This window comes from Hylobates moloch, unplaced genomic scaffold, assembly GCF_009828535.3.
Source record: "Hylobates moloch isolate HMO894 unplaced genomic scaffold, HMol_V3 SCAFFOLD_4, whole genome shotgun sequence".
In the NCBI taxonomy this organism is placed as follows: domain Eukaryota; kingdom Metazoa; phylum Chordata; class Mammalia; order Primates; family Hylobatidae; genus Hylobates; species Hylobates moloch.
This window is the reverse complement of record NW_026652279.1, coordinates 113,574,013-113,597,963: the sequence shown is the minus strand read 5'-3', so window position 1 is coordinate 113,597,963 and position 23,951 is coordinate 113,574,013. Positions and strand designations below refer to the sequence as shown.

Here is a 23,951-nt window from a genome sequence, read left to right as displayed (position 1 = left end):
GGCTGTGGGCAGGAGAGTGGCAGATTTGATCTCTGTTTCAATGTGAACACCCACTGTCAGGTCAGCGTGGGCCCAGACTTAGAGCAGCCAACTGGTGCCTAGCAAAAACAAACAAAAAACAAAAAACCCAGAGTCTCCAGAAACCAATTAAGCAAAAATATTTATAGAACATCTAGTACGTGAAGGACATTTTCGTAGGTAGTTCGTTCCTCTCCTGAAGGAGCGAGCTTTCCGGATGAGTAGAAGATATGTGCATGCGCGGGAGGTGACGGCTCATTGCAGGGCAGGGCCTCATCCATGTTGAAGGACTGCCAGTGTTTCAGAAACGGACACAGACCAGGTACGTTTGGTGGACAGGTAAGAGGAGCACTCTCTATGTGACAGCACTGTTTTAAGTGCCCTGGATCTTCTGGGGACGAGATTAGTGTTTTTCAGTTGTGCGTGGGACAGTTGAGGATCACGCTAGGCAGAGGTGAGCCCTTTCCTGGAAGGAGTTAACCTAGAAAGCATAATCTGCCTCATTTGGGAGGAGCTTAATAAATATCTCTTCAATGAAGCAATGGTCAATCAGAAAATTTATATTTTAGCTATAAAATTACTTATCACAATTTACCTTGGGGCATAATCTTAGTCAAGCACCCAAATTAATGATTTCAGACAACAGATACTGAAACACCAAAGTGGTAAGGTGGCAGGTATTTCAGTTAGCTACTGCTGCATAATAAATGACCCCAAAGCTTAGCGACTTAAAACAACGATTTGTTATTCCTTATCATTCTGTCAGCTGGGAGTTTCTTCTGCTGGCCTCACCCGGGCTCATGCACAAGACTGCATTTAGCTAGGTGTCAGTTTGGGGATGGGCATAGCTGGGATGCTGGGTCATCTGAGTCTTTCTCTGCATATGGTATTGTTTTAAAATACAGGTTTTAGCACTGCCTCGGGATGTAGAGTGTAACAAGCGTGCTGGGGTGGGCAGCGTGGGCTGGTGAGGCCTGTGGGTGCCCGCGTCCTCCAGATCCCCCCGCAGCTGACTCCGCAGTGGTCCGCTCCGGTTGCCTCGCGCAGATTTGCATTCCGAATGGAAGGCTGCATATTCTCTGCCACTTATTGTAACCTCGACAGGCTGTGGTTACTTTGGTCGCTGCCAGAGCAGCGTTGGTGCTATGGAGGAGCCTAGGGCTACCCCTCAGCTGTACTTGGGGCTGGTCCTGCAGTTGCTACCCAGGGTTATGGCAGCACTGCCTGAAGGTGTGAGACCAAATTCGAATCCTTATGGATTTCCATGGGAATTGGTGATATGTGCAGCTGTCCTTGGATTTGTTGCTCTTCCCTTTTTCTTGTGGAGAAGTTTTAGGTCGGTTAGGAGTCGGCTTTATGTGGGAAGAGAGAAAACGCTTGCTGTAGAGCTTTCTGGACAAATTGAAGAAAAATGTAGACTACTTGAAAAATTTAGCCTTCTTCAAAAAGAGTACGAAGGCTATGAAGTAGAGTCATCTTTAGACGCTGCCAGCTTTGAGAAGGAGGCAACAGAAACACAAAGTTCGGAGGCAACCTGTGAAAAGCTGAACAGGTCCAATTCTGAACTTGAGCATGAAATACTCTGTCTAGCAAAGGAGTTAAAAGAGGAGAAATCTAAACATTCTGAACAAGATGAGGTGATGGCGGATATTTCCAAAAGGATACAGTCTCTAGAAGATGAGTCAAAATCCCTCAAATCACTATTAGCTGAAACCAAAATGACCTTCAAGAGATTTCAAATGAATGAAGAGAAACTGAAGATAGCAATACGAGATGCTTTGAGTGAAAATTCTCAACTTCAGGAAAGCCAGAAACAGCTTTTGCAAGAAGCTGAAGTATGGAAAGAACAAATGAGTGAACTTAATAAACAGAAAATAACATTTGAAGACTCCAAAGTACATGCAGAATGACTTCTAAGTGATAAAGAAAATCACATCGAGACTCTGACTGAACGCTTGCTAAAGATCAAAGATCGGGCTGCTATGCTGGAAGAAGACCTAATGGATGATAGTAACTTGGAATTAGAAATGAACAGTGAATCGGAAGATGGTGCTTACTTAGATAATCCTCCAAAAGGAGCTTTGAAGAAACTGATTAATGCTGCTAAGTTAAATGCTTCTTTAACAACCTTAGAAGGAGAAAGAAACCAAATGTATATTCAGTTATCTGAAGTTGATAAAACCAAGGAAGAGCTTAGAAAGCATATTAAAAATCTTCAGACGGAACAAGCATCTTTGCAGTCGGAAAACACACATTTTGAAAGTGAGAATCAGAAGCTTCAACAGAAACTTAAGGTAATGACAGAATTATATCAAGAAAATGAAATGAAACTCTGCAGGAAATTAATAGTAGAGGAAAATAACCGGCTAAAGAAAGAGAAACTTTCTAAAGTAGATGAAATGATCAGCCATGCCGCTGAAGAGCTGGAGACCTGCAGAAAGCGAGCCAAAGATATTGAAGAAGAATTTGAGAGAACTATTCATTTTTATCAGGGGAAGATTATATACCATGAGAAAAAAGCACACGATAATTGGCTGGCAGCTTGGACTGCTGAAAGAAACCTCAATGATTTAAGGAAAGAAAATGCTCACAACAGACAAAGATTAGCTGAAACAGAGTTTAAAATTAAACTTTTAGAAAAAGATCCTTATGCACTTGATGTTCCAAATACAGCATTTGGCAGAGAGCATTCCTCATATGGTCCCTCACCATTGGGTCGGCCTTCATCTGAAACGAGAGCTTTTCTCTATCCTCCAACTTTGTTGGAGGGTCCACTCAGACTCTCACCTTTGCTTCCAGAGGGAGGAGGAAGAGGCCCAAGAGGCCCAGGGAATCCTCTGGACCACCAGATTACCAAGGAAAGAGGAGAATCAAGCTGTGATAGGTTTACCGATCCTCACAGGGCTCCTTGTGACACTGGGTTCCTGCCACCTCCGTGGGAACAGGACCGTAGGATGATGTTTCCTCCACCAGGACAATCATATCCTGATTCAGCTCTTCCTCCACAAAGGCAAGACAGATTTTCTTCTAATTGTGCTAGACGCTCTGGAGCAGCAGAACTCAGAAGTTTTAATATGCCTTCTTTGGATAAAATGGATGGGTCAATGCCTTCAGAAATGGAATCCAGTAGAAATGATACCAAAGATAATCTTGGTAATTTAAATGTGCCTGATCCGTCTCTCCCCGCTGGAAATGAAGCGACTGGCCCTGGCTTTGTTCCTCCACCTCTTGCTCCAATCAGAGGTCCGTTGTTTCCAGTGGATATGGGGGGCCCGTTCATGAGGAGAGGACCTCCTTTCCCTCCGCCTCCTCCAGGAACCATGTTTGGAGCTTCTCCAGGTTATTTTCCACCAAGGGATGTCCCAGGTCCACCACGTGCTCCATTTGCAATGAGAAATGTCTGTCCACCGAGGGGTTTTCCTCCTTACCTTCCCCCAAGACCTGGATTTTTCCCCCCACCTGCACATTCTGAAGATAGAGTGAGTTCCCTTCAGGGTGGAGTCTGCCTTCAAATGAGCCTGCTGCTGAAGATCCAGAACCACAGCAAGAAACCTGACAATATTTTTGCTCTCTTCAAAAGTCATTTTGACTGTTCTCATTTTCAGTTGAAAACTGCTGTTACTTCAGTGATTACACTTTTGCTCAAATTGAAACTTAATAGAATTATAATTCTCAGGATAGTATTTTGTAAATAAGGATGATTTAAATATGAATCTTATGAGTAAACTATTTCCATTTTATTTTATTCTAGATAGTATAACTATTTTAATTTGATTAATCCACTATTATCTAAACAGTAGTGGGAGTTTTATATATGTAATCTTGCAGGTGGGGAGGTTTCAAATTCTAAAGGCTTTGTCCTTATTCCAAGAACTGTATTTACTGTGGTTGTGGACAAATGCGAAAGTAAATTTATGCTTAATTAAATAAATTATAGTTGATTTAAAAATATATATATAGGTTGCATTGTTCTTCAGCTATGGAGAGACCAACAAATCAAGAGTCGATTGCCACTGGAAAGATGGTTTGTTACTCACAGATCCCAAAAGAAAGGAAAGTACTATGCCATGCAGGACCAAACAGGGAGGCACTATGGTCAGCGAGAAGGCAGGAGTGATGGAAAAACATGGGCAAGAGCCTTTATGGTGGTTTCCATGGGAAGGAATAAGTGAGGCAAGATGAGCAGGGTTAAGGTTAGCTATTATAGTTCGAGTAATTTCAGCAGGCTCTGGGTATAGGGGCTGTCCCTAGTTGTCTGGTACCTGGCCCTGGGGTGCTTAGGGCAGAGGAATAGTGGCCTAGAGTGTGTGAGTCCTGTGGAAGGCTGATGAAGTAGGTAGCTGGGGGCATGAGCTCTGGACTGGTTAGTTTGTGTGTGAAAAGCACGCTCAACAGCAAGTTGTTTACTTTCTCTAGGAATTGGCTAACCCTGGGAGGGACAGGCCTGCCAAGGTCAGCAAGGCCCTAGATGTCGAAGTGTCAGAATACATAAAAAGACATGGTTGATATGGTATCAGAGCCTCTGTCTTCATATGGCCTCTCATGAAGGGCTCTAGAGTGAGCTCCCTTAGGGGATGTCAAAGGCTGTTCAAGACAGCAGAAGCCACAAGGCCACGTAAAACCTCAGCTTGGAAGTTAGGCAACATCACTTCTGCTGCATCCCATGGGTCAAAGCAAGTCGCAGATGCACCCCAGATCCCTGCTCACATTGAAAGGAGAGGAACATTAACCAAGTGGGAGGGGAGGGTCATTGCAGTTGTTTTTGCAAACAACCTGCTACAGAAGGTGTGGCTTCAGAGCACTGCAAAGGCCTTTCTGAACAGACCAGATCAAATAGGAAGAGCAGAAAGAAGTTAAGTTCCAGCTCGTTTGTGTTTGCTAGTGTGGAGTCAGGGTATAGCTTCCCTTTCACTGTTGGTCCCCAACATCAAGGGTCAGTTGGGTGTTTGTCCAGGAGCCTGCAGGGACTGTTTGTACTTTTAGAGGAGGGTTGGTGTGGCTTTGGGTTGCTGTTTGTGAAACTGCCCCAGGGCCTGGAATCTCGGGGAGTGCCTGCCTGTGCTGGCAGGGAGCCCAGGCCTGTTTGCAAGCTGTTTGAATGCCTCAGAGCCAGGGTCTCTTATGGACATATTATTTTCTTATCAGGAGTTAAAATAACTCTAGAACTTCTCCTATAGAAATGTAGATGCTTTATTACAATGAAAGTACCATTTGCAAAGCATATGCAATTAGGTCAATAACAACCAACATTTACTCCCCACTTTAGGGCCCATGAAGCACTTTCTCATATGTTCTTCCTTGTTCTCACAGTCACCTGTGGTTAGGCCTCATTATCCTAGTTTTTCATATGAGAACATTGAAGCTCTAGGGGCTCCCTGTCTTGCTGGGGGCTCAAAATTGGCTTGGGGCCCTAGGAGTTGCCCTGGGCCCAAGGGTGGAGCTATGGGAGCCCTACAAAGCCTGCCCCGTTTCAGTGAATCCCTTCTCTCCCCCATAACTGATCATTCTGTGTGGCTGCACTCATCAGATTATTTCACCCTTTCAATTAGATGCCTCAGGGAGTCCCCTTAGCAGGCTAAGTTAACCTTTGCAGGGGGTACTGACACCCCCAGGTACAGCACAGCCTTGCATGCTGCTCTTTGTTCCAGGGACCCCAGCCTGGTCCACCATTTGCTAGGAGAAGATTTCAGTCCCTCCATAACACACAGCCTGTGAGGAGCCACACTGGCTCCCAGAGCCCAAGCCCCAAGTCACCGCTGTGTACAGTGCACGTTCCTCTGCTGTGCAGTGGTGGAGCTTCATCCTGGTGAGTCATTTGTTCTGCGTCTGGGTGTCTCAGCGAGACTCCTGCCTCTCTGCTTCAGAGCCCCAGGTGAAGCCTGCATTCTCAATCCGATTGGGGAAGAGAAGGCGGCATCACAGCTGAGTTGCTCTCCAATACAGAACCACGGGGCATTGTCCTGAGATACACGCTGACATTAACCGAGGCTAATGAGGCAGAGCCTCTCATAATAGCATTCTGTTTCTTTGGAAACCAAGGTGTAGTTTTTTAAGTGTGGCATGGCCCTTGATCCCAATTTGCATTTCCTAGCACTTATTCTACCATTTTTACAGGGACCTGTGGCAGGCAGAGGGGCTCGGGGCAGCTTCCCTGCAGGATTCCACTTCCTGCTTGGGTCCACCCTGCTGCTGCGAGGGAGGGCTTGCCCCTTGCCTCCCTGCTCTCTGGGTGTTTCCTTTGTGAAGGGAGGGACCTGGCATGCTAGAAAACATCTCAAAGCCCTGCTGAAGAGGAACTCGGCTTCCCTTGGGATGCTGTGAAGAAGGTGCTTTCCAAATGAGAGGGCGTCAGGAGGGCAGTGGCATCTCCCTAACTGGGTGAGTCAGGTGCGGCTCTAGCCGAGGTGGGTGGAGCCTGCCGTGTCCAAGGTGGTGACAGCAGGCACTGAGACTGCTCCGGAATCATGGCTTTCTGAGATTGTTGCTCTAAAGTCCTGTCTCTGGGCCCTCGTCCAGTGTCGTGACAGCTCTTTTCTCTGGAAGAGGGAGGATAGTCTCTCTCCCTGCATGAACTGCCTTCAGCCTGACATTTCTTCTCCTGCTTACGGCCGTTCTCTGTTGACTGCGTCGTGTTGTCTGCTGTTTTTCTTAGCTCAATGCTTCTCGACGAGGGTGCTTTTGACCTCCCCCAGGAGCATTTGGTAATGTCCAGAGATAGTTTACACAGTAACTACTGGAGGTGTGCTATTGGCGCCAAGTGGGTGGAGGCCAGGGATGCTGCTAGACACCCCACAGCACACAGGACAGACCCCCACAGCAATTATCTATTCCAAAATGTCAGTACTAATGAGGTTAAGAAACCCTACTAATGATGATGTTCCCCTGCCTGGTAAATAAAATTCAAGGTTCTCAGCCTCCACATCAGTACAGAATGAATGTTTCTTAATTGAAATGCTTGGAGCTAGAAGTGTTTTAGATTTAGGATTTTGGAATATTTGCATTATATTTGTTGGTTGAGCATTCCCAAACTGAAAATCTAAAATCTAAAATGTTCCAATGAGCGTTTCCTTTGAGCATGACCTTTGAGCGTCATGTTGATACTCAAAAAGTTGCAGAATTTGGAGCATTTCAGATTTTTGGATTGCTCAACCTGTACTTTTCACAATATCTTGAAAACGGAGCATGCTTATCTTTTCTCTTTTGATCTAGAGCCTCCTTCTTTTCCATGTCCGTACCATGAATTCCTATTCAAGCCCAGAGAAAATTATTCATTACTACTGTGCATTAGCTGCTGAAGGGCAGGTGATGTTTTCCCAGATCTGACTCATCATGATCATGATCATCATCATCATTATCATCATCATCATCAACAATTACCTTAGGGTCATCACAAGAATTGCATATAAGCTAGCCACCAGGCAGTCATCAGTCATCTGCCTTTAGCCTAGTGCTACCTGAATTCAGTTTCTGTCATCATGTATTTCTTAATTTCAAAATAGGCAGCAGCACTAAATCTGGTCCATGGGCTCATTAACATCATCATCATCATCATTATCAACATCACCATCATTGTCATCATCACTGCAAACCAGGCAACAAGGAGTCATTAAGCTCAAGATGATTCTGATGCTGATGGTGAATGAGAAGCAGCACTGCAGGAAACCACCTCACTCCTGGCATCCCAGGGCCACAGGTGCTCTGTGTTAGTTTGAGTGTTCACTTGTCCAGTGTAAATGTATTTTTGTTGAGTTATTGGCATCTGAGTTTCTGGTGACCAGATGCTTCTTTCTAAACACACACACATACACACATACACACACACACACACGTGGAAGACTGTTGGAGAAACCCAAATGGTGTCATAGGAGGCAGGTGTGAGAAGACGCTTTGGTTGCTCAACCAGGTATGATTCTGCCAGAGCAAAAGACCCTATATGGTTCTCTTTTCTGCCCCAGCACTGCCTCATTATGGCTATGATAGGTTTATTGAAGCTAAAGTTTGGGCATTCTGGGGCAGCCTTTGCCCCACACCCACACGAGTTTTTTTTCATTTTTCAGTTGCCACTGAAGTCTGGAAATAGCATTTCTGCCTTTTCCTCTGGCCCCATAGAAACTGGGACTTCTGGGTGTTTAACTTAGCATCTGACTCCATTAGATGCTCAGGGCCTCCTGCGCTTACACCTAGGGATAGGGAAAAGGGGTGTTCTGGGGAGAGTAGGAGGAGCAGTTTGCCCTCTATTTAGTGGCTTTCCCTGTACAGTGGAGAGAGCAGCCAGAATCTGAAGTGACAACTGAGACATTGTCATCTGACATAGAGTCTCTCTTCCCTCCCTGACCTCGTTCGTGTGCCGCCTCTCCCTCCCTCCCACTTCCAACAGCGCACTTAGGAATGAGTTATGAAGTGTCTTATTGGAAAGCAAGACCTGAATAGCAATGAAGGGAAGACACTATAGTTAGTTATTATTGATCATCTCTACCTGCACTTTCTATATTTGCAAGCGCTTTTCGAGACTTAGTAATAAATAAAGTGTCTCTAGATCACCTTGCTGCTTCCCACTGCTGCTGCCTCATGTATGCAGTTCCAGTTGTGTACCTCCTGGATACACACACTAAGGAGGTGAGACCTTCAAAAGAAGTGCAAAATATTTCCACAATTGTGTCTGTGTACAAACTGACCTGTCAAAACCAAAACTATATTTAGGTAGATTATAATCAGCACTCCCAGTGGATGCTGTTGGTGCCTTGCCCAGGGCCCCTTTACCAGGCGGATGCACTCATCTCTCAGCTTTGAGTATTACTCACAGCAGCCGCCTGCTTCCTGAAGAATTGCCCTTGCAGAGCAGAAGCCGCCATGCTAGGAAGTTATCCACTCCCTCAGCATCCCATAGCCAATAACTGATTGCCGTCAGCGCTGTGTTATCTGTTTCTCAAAATAAATTACTCCAAAACTTAGTGCCTTAAACAGACAATGAATATTTGTGATTTCACAGTCCGTGTGGGTCAGGGATTTGGGAGCAGCTTAGCAGAGTGGTTCCAGTTTGGGTTTCTCAGGAGGTTGCCCACAGATTGTCCATCAGGGCTGCAAGTGACCTGCAGGCTTGACTGAGGCAGGTGGCCTTGCTTCTGGGGTGGCTCACTGGCCTGGCTGGCAAGGTGGGGCTGGTTGTTGGCAGAGTGCTCGGTCCCTCTAACCATGGGACTCTCCCAAGTTCAGCTTCTAGAGTAGCTATGATAACATACTTTCTATAAAACCTATATTCTAAAATATATTTAATAAAATAACTTTCCTCTAATTTTTAAATCTGCAACATTTCAGCAGTTCATTTTAGACATTCAGAGGCTGAACATTTTAGATTCTGGTTCTGAGGGCATGTGGGTGCCCTCAACATCAATAGCAGCAGCTAATAATTCCCAAAGCTTTTCCATGCACCAGGCTGTGAGAAGGGCAGAATGTGTTGTGATTCTGTTGAAGCAATGCCCACCACCCCTTCAGTCCCACATTGAAAATGTAACAAGGCAACTGGGAAACTGTCTTCAACATCAGTGCTTTTTTTCATTTTGCTTCTCTTGATTTTTACATCTTATAAAACTGAGAATCCACCTATATTCTTTCATCCAATGCACGTTGGCTTCTGATCTCACCCCTGAAATGGCTTCTCCAGAGGTCTGCAGTAACTCCCCTGATACCACATCCCAAGTGATTCTTTTGAGTTTTTTTTTTTGTTACATGACCTTTCCATGGAGCTTGACCCCAGTGGATAACTTCCCAAGCTCCTCCTTCTTGAAACTCTCCTCTCTTGGATTTTGAGCTTGGATGACAGAGTGAGAAAGGCCTGGCGTGTTTGCTCCGAACTGGGTAACCCAATGGAGCTATGTGGATTTTCTGCACAAATTTGGGATGTAAACACACCCAATGGGGCTTCTGCCCAGAGGATTGTAGCTAGGCTGGGCTGGAGGTAGGGAAAGCAGGGAGGAGGCTACGTGTTGATGGGAGGAGGCTGATAGAGCCTGAACTGGGGGAGGCAATGAGCCTTAGGAGAGCAGGTAGATTCTAGATACTTAGGAGAGCCACTGTCACAGAGCTTTGTAAAGGGACTTTGGATGGAGTGGGCACTGGGGGAGGGCAGAAAGAAAAATAGAGGCACTGAAGATGTGTCCAGGCTTCTCCGGGGGTAGTTAGTAATGCCATTGACCCAAGTCAACTGATGTATTTCTGTGTTTTTGTTGGATTCTTCTTCATTTTTTACTTTCCTTGGCTATATGAATTTCCAGAAGTACCTGTTCCAGGGGCAACTGACAACTGAGAGGGTTGTGAGGCATGGGAGGGCGGGTGGGGCACAGGCAGCTCCACCGGTCACCACCCCTCCAGCAGGAGTGGTTTCTTTATATGTACCAGGGATATTTCTGCATTGAACTCTAGACCATGTGGAACTTGGCTTTTTAGCAGGTCAAATGCCAGGCACAACTTTCTAGCTGGGCCGGATGCAGCCACACTCAGGAACCATGCTTCATTAAAGTGTGTGTGGACCCAGGTTCTCTTCCTTCACAATTTTGTGAGTACAAATGAGGTTGTGTGGACATTAACATCACAAATCTGAGAAGGCTGGGCCTCACTTAAAAAAAAATGTTTTATTGAGATATAATTCACGTCATAGATTTCACCCCTCTAAAGTTTATAATTTATGGTTTTTGGTATATTCATAGAATTATGCAACCATCACCACTTTAAAATTTTAGAACATTTTCACCACCCTTCTCTCCCACAAAGCTCTGTACTCATTAGGAGTCATGCCTTACTCTTTCCTGGCAACCTCGTATCTACTTTTTGTCTCTACAGAATTGTCTATTCTGAGCATTTCCTATAAATGGAACCATAAAACGTGTGGCTTTTTGTGTCTGGCTTCTTATACTTAGCATAATGATTTAAAAGTTCACCCGTGTTGTAGCATGTATCAGCAATACATCATTCATTTTTATTGCTGAATAATAATCCATTTTATGGATATATCACATTTTGTTTGTCCATTGATTCGTTGATGGATACTTGGGTTGTTTCCATTTTTTTGGCTATTATGAATAGTGCTGGCATGAACATTTGCATACAAGTCTTCGTGTGGACATATATTTCATTTCTTTTGGAGAGACACCTGGGAATGGAGTTGCTAGGCTATTATGGTAACTATATCTTTACATTAACATTGAAGAACTGACACATGGGCTGCATCTTTTTTCTGATCCCATCAATGATGCATGAGAGTTCCAATTTCTCCACATCCTCACCAACACTGTTATTGTCTGTCTTTTTTATTTCAGTGCATATGAAGTGGTATGTCATGGTGGTTTTGATTTGTATTTCCTTGATGATTAATGGTTTTGAGCATCTTTCCATGGTCATTTGTATATCCTCTTTGGAGAAATGTCTGTTTAACTCATTTGCTTATTTTTAAATTGGGTTGTCCTTTTATTGTTGATTTGTAAGAGTTATTTATTCTGGACTCCAGTCCCTTATCAGATCTATGACTTGCAAGTATCTTCTCCCATTTTGTGGCTGTCTTTTCACTTTCTTGATTATGTGCTTTAAAGCACAAAATATTTTTATTTTGAAGAAGTCTGATTTACTTTTTTTTTCTTTTTTTTGCCTGTGATTTCAGTGTCTATCTAAGAAACCATTGCCTAATTCAAGGTATAAACATTTATTCCCAGGTTTTCTCCTAAGAGTTCCATAGTTTTAACTCTTGCATGTAAGACTATGACCCATATTGAGTTAATTTTTGTATGTTGTTTGAAATAGGAGTCCAACTTCATTCTTTTGTAGGTGAATATACAATTGTCCCAGCACCACTTATTGAAAAGACTATTCATCTCCCCTATGATTGCCTAGGCTTGTCTAAATCAATTATCCATAAAAGTAAGGATTTATTTCTATTCATAATTTAATAAAAATGTAGTTCTATTCCATTAAACTACATGTCTAGCCTTTTCTAGTGCCATGCTGTCTTAATTACTATAGCTTTGCGTTAAGTTCTGAAATTGGGAAACTTGAGCCCTCCAATTTTGTTGTAAGATTGTTTCGGCTATTCTGGATCCCTTGCATTTTTATATGAATTTTAGGGTCAGTTTGTCAATTTCTACATAGAAGCCAGATGACATTTTTGAGAGGATAGTGTTGAATCGGTGCATCAATTTGGGAAATATTGCCATCTTAATACTTAAGTCTTCTGATTCATGAAGATGGCATGTCTTTCCACTTATTTAGGCCTTCTTTAATTTCTTTCATGATATCTTATAATTTTTAGTGTATAAGACTTGCATTTTTTTTGTAAGTGCCAAATGTTGCTGATTAGAAGTACACTGGAAAAACCTGTCAGTTGCTATACCCTTTTCTGGCTTTTATTACTGTTTTTAATTGACACATAATAACTGTATATATTTATGGGATGCAGTGTGATTATGAAGCCTTGCACCTATGTTGTTTATCTCAAGTATTTTTTCTTCTAGATGCTATTGTAAATTATTTCCTTGATTTCATCTTCAGATTATTCATCGCTAGTATATAGAAATACAGTCGATTTTTTGTATGTTGACCTCATATCCTGCAACTTTACTGTACTTGTTTATTGGTTCTGAAAGCGATTTTTATGGATTTTCTAGATAAGAGATCATACCATCTGTGAATAGAGATAGTTTCATTTACTTACCATTATTCGTACTAAATGAATCAATAAGTAAGAGCTGTGGGAGTAAGACATGCAGTCTAGACAGTCTCTGGAAGGTGGCCTTGAGAAGGCCAGCAGTGATCAGCAGTGATCAGCAGTGGATGAGAACAGGTTTAGTACTGTGAGATTGAGCGGGGATTGAGGCAGAGAAAGTGAGGAGGAATGATAGGCAGGTACAAGGTAGAATCAAGTGAGTGGTAGATCAGGAAATCCTAGACAACAGGTTGCCGGTGGCGCAGTCATTTTTATTACCCTTTTAGCATGCTGGGTGCCTCTCCTGGAACACATTTAAAGGATCCAAAGGACTCCTTCCAGCAGTGCCATCTTAGCAGGAAAAAGATGTAAGTCTAAGCCATTCTTGTTGGCTTTATGCAGCCAGGATAGGCTGTGAAGTAGGCAAAGGGCAGAAGAGGAGAGAGAACTAACATTTATTATCTAGTATGTGCCAACATTTTCCATATATTGTTTAGTTTAACCCTTACAGTACTCCTACTTTTGCAAATGTGAATCTGATGTTTGTTTTGTATAACATTCAGAAAATGCAAGATATTTACATAGTGGTAGCTGCCATCACACCATAAGTCAGTTGTCCATTTCTCCATCCATGAGGAAACCATCCTCTCTATTATAAGGAGCTCATTTCTCAATTAGTTCTTTGAAAACTGAAAAGCATGTAGATATAGAACAATATCCTGAATTAGTGATTCTTAACCAGGAGTGTGTCAGGAGAAAAATCCCCAGGAGTTTCTTGTATTTCTGCATGTTTATGAGCAGGGACACTGCACTTTTGTTCTAGTTATCTTTTTATTTTATTTTATTTTATTTTATTTTATTTTATTTTATTTTATTTTATTTATTTATTTTTGAGATGGAATCCCGCTCTGTTGCCAGACTGGAGTGTAGTGGCACAATCTCTGCTCACTGCAGCCTCCACCTCCCAGGTTCAAGCGATTCTCCTGCCTCAGCCAGTAACTGGGACTACAGGTGCACTCCACCAAGTCCGGCTAATTTTTGTATTTTTAGTAGAGACAGGGTTTCACCATGTTGGCCAGGATGGTCTCAATCTCTTGACTTTGTGATCCACCCGCCTCAGCCTCCCAAAGTGCTGGAATTACAGGCGTGAGCCACTGCGCCCAGCCCTTTTTTTTTTTTTTTTTTTTTTTTTAGATGGAGTCTCACCCTGTCACCCAGGCTGGAGTGCAATGGCGTTATCTTGGCTCACTGCAACCTCCGCCTCCTGGGTTCAAGTGATTTTCTTGCCTCAGCCTCCTGAGTAGCTGGGATTACAGGCACGCACCACCATGCCTGGCTAATTTTTGTATTTTTAGTAGAGACAGGGTTTAACCATGTTGACCAGGCTGGTCTCCAACTCCTGACCTCAGGTGATATACCCACCTCGGCCTCCCAAAGTACTGGGACTACAGGCGTGAGCCACTGCGCCCAGCCTTGTTCTAGTTATCTTTTCAACTATTTTCTCAAGAAGATTATAAAGGAAATCATCTTGGCAGACAAAAATAAGAGTTCCCCTCCAGGGAAGACAGATTTTCTTACTGTGTATGATAATAAAGATAATGTTGGCCAGGCACAGTGGCTCATGCCTGTAATCCCAGCACTTTGGAAGTCTGAGGCAGGCAGGTCACTTGAGCCCAGGAGTTCAAGATCAGCCTGGGCAACATAATGAGACTCCATCTCTACAAAAAAAGAAAAAGAAAATTAGCCAGGCATGGTGGCATGCATGTGTGATCCCAGCTACTTTGGAGGCTGAGATAGGATGGTTGCTTGAGCCTAGGTCAGGGCTACAGTGAGTCGTGATGGCACCACTGCACTCCAGCCTGGGTGACAGAGCAAGACCCTGTCTCCAAAAAATAAAAAAAAGACAATGTCTTACTATGGTGTAAAAGTTGGGCAGGTTTGCCTGCAGTCCTTTCAGCCTTTCAAAAGATTTGGGTTTCTGAAACTTGGGGCTCCTCTGCTGTGATGAACCCAATGTGTGCTCTGTATTCCTGGGCCACTCTGCATCACCCTGTGGTGCCAGAGAACAAAGGGAACCAACCTGAACATGAAGTTTATGCTGCTTGCTGTGCTTTGTTTCTGACTCAGGAGTCTCGTGTCTTCTGACAGCGTACATGGAACTGTGGCAGACTAACTCCTGTCAAGGTGCTCATCTAAATCACCTGTGGGGTTTCAAAAATCCATACCTGCCTGGGCCCTACCCCAGTGATTCAGATTCAGTATGTCTGGAGTGGAGCCCAGGTACCTGGGTTTCTTTAAGTTCTCTGAATTGTCCTGAGCACATGACCAACTGAGACCACTCTTGTCACAACGGTCAGGTCCCCAAGCCGACCAAATTGGCCAAGCTTCTGGCAAGGATCAGTTCACAGTTGGAAGTACTCAGCAGGGTTCTGGAGACACTGTAAGAAGACAGCTGCAGGGGTGCCTCATGGGAAGAGATGGGCCTCCTCTGGTGGTCGCAACAGGCTTTGTCTGATAATCACAGCATCCCCCTCTCAGGGCATCCGGCTGGGTGCGTAGGACATGTGCACCGACAACTTGAACAACCTTCCCCAGAGGGCAGTGACTGCAGAACCAGGACCTGCCCTGAGATTTTAGCCAGGCTGTGAGAGGGTGCCCTCTCCTGGACATGCTGCTGCTGCTCGCATAGTTCCTTCACTTAAAACTGAGTCTCTGAAATGATAAGAAAACTTCAATAATTATTCTAAAAACATACATTTGTGTTACACACATGTGTTTCTCTGTCTCTCTCACACACACACACACACACACACACACACACACACACACACACCCCTCTAGAGCTATATGGCTTGTTATAGGCTTTGAAAATCTTTTATATTCACCAAGCTGTCCCTGATGGCACAGCTAGAAGGAGCTGGAGAAAAACACAAGTCAGTCTGAAGCTTTCTTGTAGGCTGAGAGTTAAATTTCCTGCAGATGGGCTCCTCCAGGAAGGGGATGCGGAGTGTTGGACTTTCCTGTGCCAAAGTTGAGACGGGCCCTGGGGCTTGCTGAACGCTAATAGAATTTAGCAGACTCTTGTTCTCCCTGAAGAAAAGAGCTTTTGAAAGCAGGCATTGTCCACAGAAAAGAGATGAAGTGTTTAGGCTAAGAGGAGAAGGGTAAGGCAGCCGTTAGGAGAGGCTTGTGGTTACGTTGGTTGTTATGTGGGAAATTTTTTAAAAAATTTAAAAGGGGAAAAAAGACTATGGCAAGAGCATCCTGAGTCTCAGGGATTGTGTGTTGGAATCTGAAAAGTGGAGAGGATATTTACCATCACAGGGGGGCTGTCAGATCATGGATGTTAAGCATTTGGCACACTGAGAACACTCCCTACTGGTAGCTGTAAATATCATCATTAGCTGCATGCTCAGCTGTTTTATTTTTTCCCCCATCCCAGGGCAGAGGGTTGGGGGATATAGGCAGTGGTGTCAGAGTCTAGCTGGGAGGGGTGAGGGGACAGGAGGTTGAAGATGAGGAAATGCCTGGTCTGCTGTCTTGGTAGCCCTAGCTTCTGGCCCTGTCCCACAGGTAGATGTATAAATGTCCCAGGTGGAGCCCATAGCAAACACCCCTCTGCACCTTCCCACCAGAGTTCTTTTCAGGGCTATCCAAGAGACAGCCAGAATCCATTCCCTGCCTAAAGCACAGAGAATCTGACTTGAGTCACTGTCTCGTGGCTCGATTTCCCTGCAGTTACTACAGAGTGTGAGCCCCATCCGTAAGGAATATTTAGAAAACCACCTTCAGAGGCAGTTTCCCACCCCACGATGGCAGCTAAAGAGGGCAATGCTATCAGAGTCTATGCTGGTTATGGGTTCTCTGCAGCTCCCAACAAACTACCCCAATACTACATGCATCTCAGCCAGGCCGATCCAAGTTCCTTTTTCCTTTAAGTCAGGGGTCCCCAGCCCCTGGGCCATGGACCAGTACCTGTCCGTGGCCTGTTAGGAACTGGGCCGCACAGCAGGAGGTGAGTGGCAGGTGAGCAAGTGAAGCTTCATCTGTATGTACAGCTGCTCCCCATCACTTAAATTACCATCTGAGCTCCACCTCCTGTCAGATCAGCAGTGGCATTAGATTCTCATAGGAGCATAAACCCTACTGTGAACTGTGCATGCCAGCGATCTAGGTTCCCCACTCCTTATGAGAATCTAACGCCTGATGATCTGTCACTGTCTCCCATGACACCCAGATGGGACCATCTAGTTGCAGGAAAACAAGCTCAGGGCTCCCACTAATTCTACATCATGGTGAGTTGTAGAATTATTCCGTTATATATTACAATGTAATAATAATAGAAATCAAGTGCACACTAAATGTAATGCACTTGAATCATCCCAAAACCATCCCTCGGCGTGATCCATGGAAAAATTGTCTTCCACGAAACTGGTCCCTGGTGCCAAAAACGTTGGGGACCACTGCTTTACGCGACTGCAGGCTCCATTTGCACATTTGGGTTTGCCCTTTTGCAAACTTCTCAGTCCTTTCATGCCTTTCCTTTGAACATCCACTGGGCATCTGCTTTTCACCCTGCAGCTTTAATTTTCCGATTTACAGAACTCAACTCCCTAGCAAAACCCCCGCCAACCACCATCACCTCATCTCCAGCTGCAGTGATTGGCTCCAAGGGTGAATACATCACCCAAACCCAGCCAATCAGAGTCCTTTTACTGAACTTCCACATGTAGGGCTCTTCTATCTTGGATTTTTATTACCTGAGAGGGCATAAAGCAGGTGTTTCCTGTGCTGATGTCCCAGTCCCCTGACTCACAAAGAAAGAGTGTCTGTAGGGAGAGAGAAGAAGCCCAACACACGAGATGTGGAGAGCTGGAGAGCACTCATGCCTTTGCTTTAGTTCCTGAATCCAGTTGTGCCTGCAGCCACTTCTGTCCCTGTCCTTTCACAGTTATCTGTCCCAATACATCCCACTCGCTGCTTTATGATTTGAATTGTTGCTGACACTTTTTAACCTCTAAAGTTGTGATGACTACACACTTGTTCCCCAAGCAGTTCTTCAATGCAGGGGGTGGTGTGTCTGTATCCGTTTAATCTCAATTTGAAGATTAGAAACTTGCTGGCCTGTCTCAGGCCTTCCGGGCTCCGTCCTGTGTGATGACTTCTTGCTTCTTTGCTCTGCATACAGCACTACTGTCTTCATCATTTATTACTATTGTTATCTTCGTTATTATTTAAATCATACAAAGTTCTGCATTGAGGATTTCATGTATTATATTTGTTTTCTCCACAACAAGATGACAAGCTTTTGGAATGATTTTTACATATTAAAAAACAGTCTTTTCAGGACTGACCTTAATTCTGGGCACCTATCCAACAAATAATAACATTAATTAAATATAAAACATTTTCCCAAAACACAGAAGCAACTGTGTGGCCTCCTCTGAGCACGATCACATTCCCTGGTGATCAAGTCTTCAGCTGATGCTGATCATTTGAATGTTCACATTCTCAATGTGAAGAGGCCAAGCAGAAGCACATATGGTGTGAGCCAGGGGAAGAGATTTTTGTACAACTCCTCTAAAGTAAACATTGTTTTGGGGAGAATCCCAGAAAAACACACATTCATCATTGTTGCTGTTTTTTCATGATTAGTTGCAGGACCACAGTGATTCTGAAGCAGCAGGTCCTGGTCAAGCTAAAGGAACAGGGGGATCTGAGATTAGGGTGCAGGGAAGGAGGGACAATACTTCAGCACAGAAACAAGGCCCAGACTTCCCAATTTGGGATGCTTTTCGTATGTACTTCTTTACTGAGGGAGACAGAGCTTTTGATGCATTTAATACTGGCAAATTACTTTAAAATGGCTAAAACACAGATCCAGTTTAAGCTCTCTCCTAATCCCCTAAACAAATACTTGAGAACTGCAAAGAAAGCAAACTAAGCTAATCTCCATCTGAGAAGGTCTCCTTAGTTTGACTTCTGTTCCTGTGAACCCTTGGAGAGAAGACCCTGGTACAAAGTCCTTGCCAGGGAGCTCATTGTTACTGCCAAGGACAGGTGGATGTTTAAGGAGTGTGTGCAGACAACTCAAGGAGCATGAAGGATGGATGTACGATGTTTGTCAGAAAGTGGGAAGAGCTGAACAAATTACTGGAGAACTTCTACTAGGTTCATTAACCTTTGTGTTGTAGTCAGGGTGCGGTCAAGAAAGGCAGGGAGTTTCGTGGAGGGAATTTAATACAGCAGGCTAGTTAGAAGGGCGTTATAAAACCAGGGGAGGGTGAGGCAACCCAGAGATTAGCAACTGCAGGAAGCCATTACCACTGCTAGGACGGAGGAACAAAGGGAGGGGACTGAGCCACCAGACCCAGGAACTGTGAGCTGGAACTCTGGAGGAGGGGCTGCATGAGATGCCACCTGAGGACCCTATGGCTGAAACCATGAGGGAAAGGCCATCATGGGGAATGGGAAATGGAAGCCAAGAAGAGGCTGTATGATGGAGCTGGGTCCAAGGAGGAAATGTGGTCACCTACAGAGACAGATGTAGTCACTGCCCAAGAAAAGCCTGGAAAGGGAGGTGGAGCTGGTGTATTACCAAGTTTCCCTCTTCTTCCATCCATGCCTCCATTGGCTCAATCTAACAGGAAGCAAGTGGGCACAGCAGCCTTGATTCCAGCTGGCTGAATGATCACTGGGCTGTGGCTGCCAGCACATTCCATGTGGGCCCCAAACGCCCATTTCTTATGTTGGCGTCTGGTACATAATCTGGCCACATCTCATGTCACAGCCCTCCTAAAAAAGATGTTACCACAGTAGCACCTTCCCTGGGCCCTCATGTTCACCCAAACAGACTTGTGTACAACATTCATGACAACAGTGGCAAACAAAAGTTCAACAAATTGAGTTTAAAGATCTAATTAGCTTTTATTGGGCATTCATGCATTGAACAGCAACCTATCCAAAGATTTTAAAAAGATGAGCTGAGCAGAGGACTTTAGTTTTATAGACAGAAAAGGGCTAAAGAAGCAGAAAGAAGGAACAAGAAGTACATTAGTCAGCTCAGAGTTCCTCATGCACCTAGCACAAGTGACTCCATTCTGGTTTGGTCTGGTCTGTTGGGTCCTAGTGCAGGAGCTCAGTCCAAAACACAAGCCTCCCGTACATTTGATTTAACGTAAGTTTGTGTGCACTTGATTCTGCAGGGTGTCTTAGTCTTTTTGTGTTGCTATAAAGGAATACCTGAGGCTGAGTAGTTCATAAAGAAAAGAGGTTTATTTGGCTCATGGTTCTGCAGGCTGTACAAGAAGCATGATGCCAGCATCTGCTTCTGGTGAGGGTCCTGGGCTTCTTCCACTCATGTCAGAAGGTGAAGGGGAGCCAGCATGTGCAGAGATCACATGGCAAGAGAGGAAGCAAGAGAGAGAGAAAGGGGAGGGAGATGAGAGGCTCTTTTTAACAACTAGCTCTCGTGGAAACTAACAGAGCAAGTACTCACCCCCAGCCAGGGAGGGAATTAATCTATTCATGAGGGATCCACCCTCATGATGCAAACTCCTCCCGTTAGGCCCCACCTCCAATATTGGAGATCGAATTTCAACATGAGCTTTTGGGAGATAAACCTCCAAACTATAGCAGGGGGTGTATAGACCTTGTTTCCATTGAACAACTGTAACTCCCACCATATTTAGAGTGCTCAAAGATGAGGACTGCATCCTTGCATTTCTAGCCCACTCTGAGCTGAGGTCCCTCACAGCCACCACCAGTGTTGCTCAGCACTCCCAGGCACTTGGACTGCACCCCATGGAGGAGTCTGGGAGGCCCCTGCATGCACCCTCTGTTCGTTGTTCCTATCCTCTTGGTCTGCCACAAGAAAATACCACAGATTGGCTGGGCATGGTGGCTCATACCTGTAATCCTAGCACTTTGGGGGGCCGAGGCAGTGGATCACCTGAGGTCAGAAGTTCAAGACCAGCCTGACCAACATGGAGAAACCTTGTCTCTACTAAAAATACAAAATTAGTCAGGTGTGGTGGCGCATGCCTGTAATCTCAGCTACTCGGGAGGCTGAGGCAGGAGAATCGCTTGAACCCGGGAGGCGGAGGTTGTGGTGAGCCGAGATCACACCATTGCACTTCAGCCTGGGCAACAAGCGCAAAACTCCATCTCAAAAAAACGAACAAACAACCCCCCCCCCCACACACACACACACAAAAACCAAATCAGATTGGGTGGTTCAAACAACAGGAAGTTATTTTCTCACAGTTCTAGAAGCTGAAAGTCCAAGATCAAGGTGCTGGCAGGGCTGGTTTCTCCTGAGGCCTCTCTCCTTGGCTTGCAGATGGCCACTTTCTCATCATGTCCTCACAGGGCCTTGTTCTCTGTGCATGCATCCCTGGTGTCTCCTCCTCTTCTTGTAAGGCCATAGTCCTGTTGATTCAGGGTCTCACCCTTATGATCTCATTTACCCTTAATTACCTCTTTAAAGGCCCTATCTCCAAATATAGTCACTTTAGAGGTTAGGGCTTCAATATATGAATTTTAGAAGGACACAATTCATTCCATAACAGAAGGGATATGAGGAAAAGTGTGAATACTTCTAGAAAAGCCTTTTAGAAAAGCAATTTGGCAATATGTATTAAAATTGTTAAAATAAAAAAGATACTCTTCTACCCAGAAATTTGTTGCTAAGAAATTATCTCACAGCTAGAAAACCACCAGTAATAATGAAAATGTGTTCAAGGGTGTTTATCACAGTGTTGTCATTGTGGCAAACAGTCACCTGGACACAATGTATATACCCATCAGTGGGAAAGTGGTTAAAAAAATCGTGGTGAAATACATATCACCAGAGAGACTCTGTGGCCATTAAAAATAATTAATTAGAACTGGCCGGGCACGGTGGCTCACACCTGTAATCCCAGCACTTTGGGAGGCCGAGGTGGGTGGATCACAAGGTCAGGCGTTTGAGACTAGCCTGGCCAACATAGTGAAACCCCACTCTACTAAAAATACAAAAAATTAGCCACGCGTGGTGGCAGATGCCTGTAATCCCAGCTACTTGGGAGGCTGAGGCAGGAGAATTGCATGAACCTGCAAGGCAGAGGTTGCAGTGAGCTGAGATCGAGCCCCTGCACTCCAGCCTGGGCGACAGTCTGACACTCTATCTCAAAAAAAAAAAAAAAAAAAGAAAAGAAAAAGGATTAATTAGAACTGTACCAATTTACTTGGAGTGATTCCTATAAAGTACTGTCACGTGAGAAAAGATGCATGAAGTGTGCATAGGATGACTATAAATGATAAAGCAAATCTTATATGCATCTATATTGGTATATAATCACAAAGGTTGTTAACACGGGTAGCCTGGAAGGTGCTTGTGGAGGGGACTGATGTGACAGGGAGGTTACAGAGGTGGGATCCCTGAAAGAGGAAATAAATTTTTATAAGATTGAGTCAAGTAGGCTGGGCGCAGTGGTTCACGCCTGTAATCACAGCACTTTGGGAGTCCGAGGTGAACGGATCACCTGAGGTCAGGAGTTCAAGACCAGCTTGGTCAACATGGTGAAACACCGTCACTACTAAAAATACAAAAATTAGCTAGGTGTGGTGGCTGGCGCCTGTAATCCTAGCTACTTGGGAGGCTGAGGCAGGAGAATTGCTTGAACCTGGGAGGCGGAGTTTGCAGTGAGCCAAGATTGCGCCACTGCACTCCAGCCTGGGCAACAAAGAGCGAAACTCCCATCTCAAAAAAAAAAAGATTGTGTCAAGTAAAATTACAATATGTATAATGCAATCACACTTTACCATTTATATGAAGTTATACAGGTGTGTATATGTTTAAAGATGTTAATGAAATGAAATAAACTCATGTCTGTCCCAGAAAACTAGAGATGACTGGGCATTGGGAGGTAGGAGGCATAAGGCAGGGCAGGAGGCAGATGAACTAGAAGTGGCCCAACTTGCCTTTGCTCTCAGCAGCCCCTTGTTCCCCAGGGGACCTGGAATCTTCCAGAATGGGAGGAGAAGGAAGTGAAGGATTGAGAAGAGTTGGCAGAGTCTTCAAGGATTTACTGTGCCAGAAGGCTCACAATTTTCCTCATGCTGCGGTCTGGTCGTGGAAACAAATACCTCTAATTCCCTTTAAGTAGGCCAGAAAATGAGCCACATAAGGATATGCATTACTGGATTATTGTAGAGGAACAAGCTCAAAGCCAAGGACTTTCACAGCAGAAACATTCATTGTCTAGGCATGTCCTGTCTGTCCTGGGCAGTCTGTCAGCAAATAAAGCAGGTGTATAGAAAGATGGTCTTCATTTTCAAAATGAAAAATTTTGTTAATATCATCTTTTATTTTTAACAAATCTTAAAAGAAACAAAATAGAGACGGCTTGAATCACTGTTTCCTTTGGTTCTCTTTTGCCATCTTGGGGCCCCATTCTTCAGAATCCTGCAGCTGAAGGATGTCTAAGAATGGAAGCAATGCTCAGGTAATTGCTAAGTTGTTGTCCAGGCTAGTCAGTTAATGATGTTTATCGAGTGACTCTAAGAAGTATGGGCGGCTAACCCCCAGTTGGTGAAGGCATTCAAATGACAACCATCAACTCCCCCAAAAGACCACCTGGCAAACCTTTACACCAAGCAAAGCCAAGTTTATGAGACTTACTGCAGTGGAGAGCACACTGCCTTGTAGGGACTTAGTAGTGGCTCAAAAGAGGAAAGCAAGGAGAAGACCTTTATAGAGTTTTAGATCCTAGGCTGGGTAATTTTAAGGTGGGTCTTGCAAGTGGAGAATTGATTGGTATTGGGTAGAATTTCTGATATAACGGTTAGGGATTGGTGAGCATGGTAAGGTAAAGATCTTCAAGTTAGTTTTGAGGAGTCAGCTAAGTCTTCAGAAGTTAACTATTTTAGTTGGTTTGCAGTCTTATCATTCAGAAACAAGTACTTTCTGGAGCAACTAACTAAGTTATTTCACTTGGTCTCAGCATTGTTTAGCACAGGGACCAAACTATATTTGGTTTTAGTTCTCACTACTTAATTATTTACCAGCCAGAAATTTCCAGTGATTGGGAACTTACTAAGATGGAATCATGACAGTCAGCTCCAAGATACTGCCCCAAATCTTTGCTTGTAATGGATTATGTTGTAGTAAGTATAACTTGAAGTAAGAATGATGTAAAAAATTCAGAAAATGTTTTATCTATAGAAAAAGATAATAATCTTTATTTAAGACGCCAACAGTGGA

The 23,951-nt window shown here is 44.3% G+C and overlaps 3 protein-coding genes across 4 annotated transcripts in view; all 3 read left to right on the top strand.

Moving 5' to 3' along the window:
• TMEM272 (transmembrane protein 272) overlaps positions 1-23,951 on the top strand; it is a 123,272-nt gene that overhangs the window by 21,529 nt on the left and 77,792 nt on the right. The window lies entirely within an intron of this gene.
• The window catches only part of ATP7B (ATPase copper transporting beta), a 164,980-nt gene that overhangs the window by 107,697 nt on the left and 33,332 nt on the right, over positions 1-23,951 (top strand). The gene's annotated exons all lie outside the window — the stretch shown is intronic.
• Positions 1,152-3,574, top strand: LOC116467308 (cTAGE family member 2-like). Its single transcript, XM_032150939.1, is given in 2 exon segments — positions 1,152-3,495; positions 3,498-3,574. Coding segments are annotated over 2 exon segments (2,409 nt in total). The 5' UTR covers positions 1,152-1,163.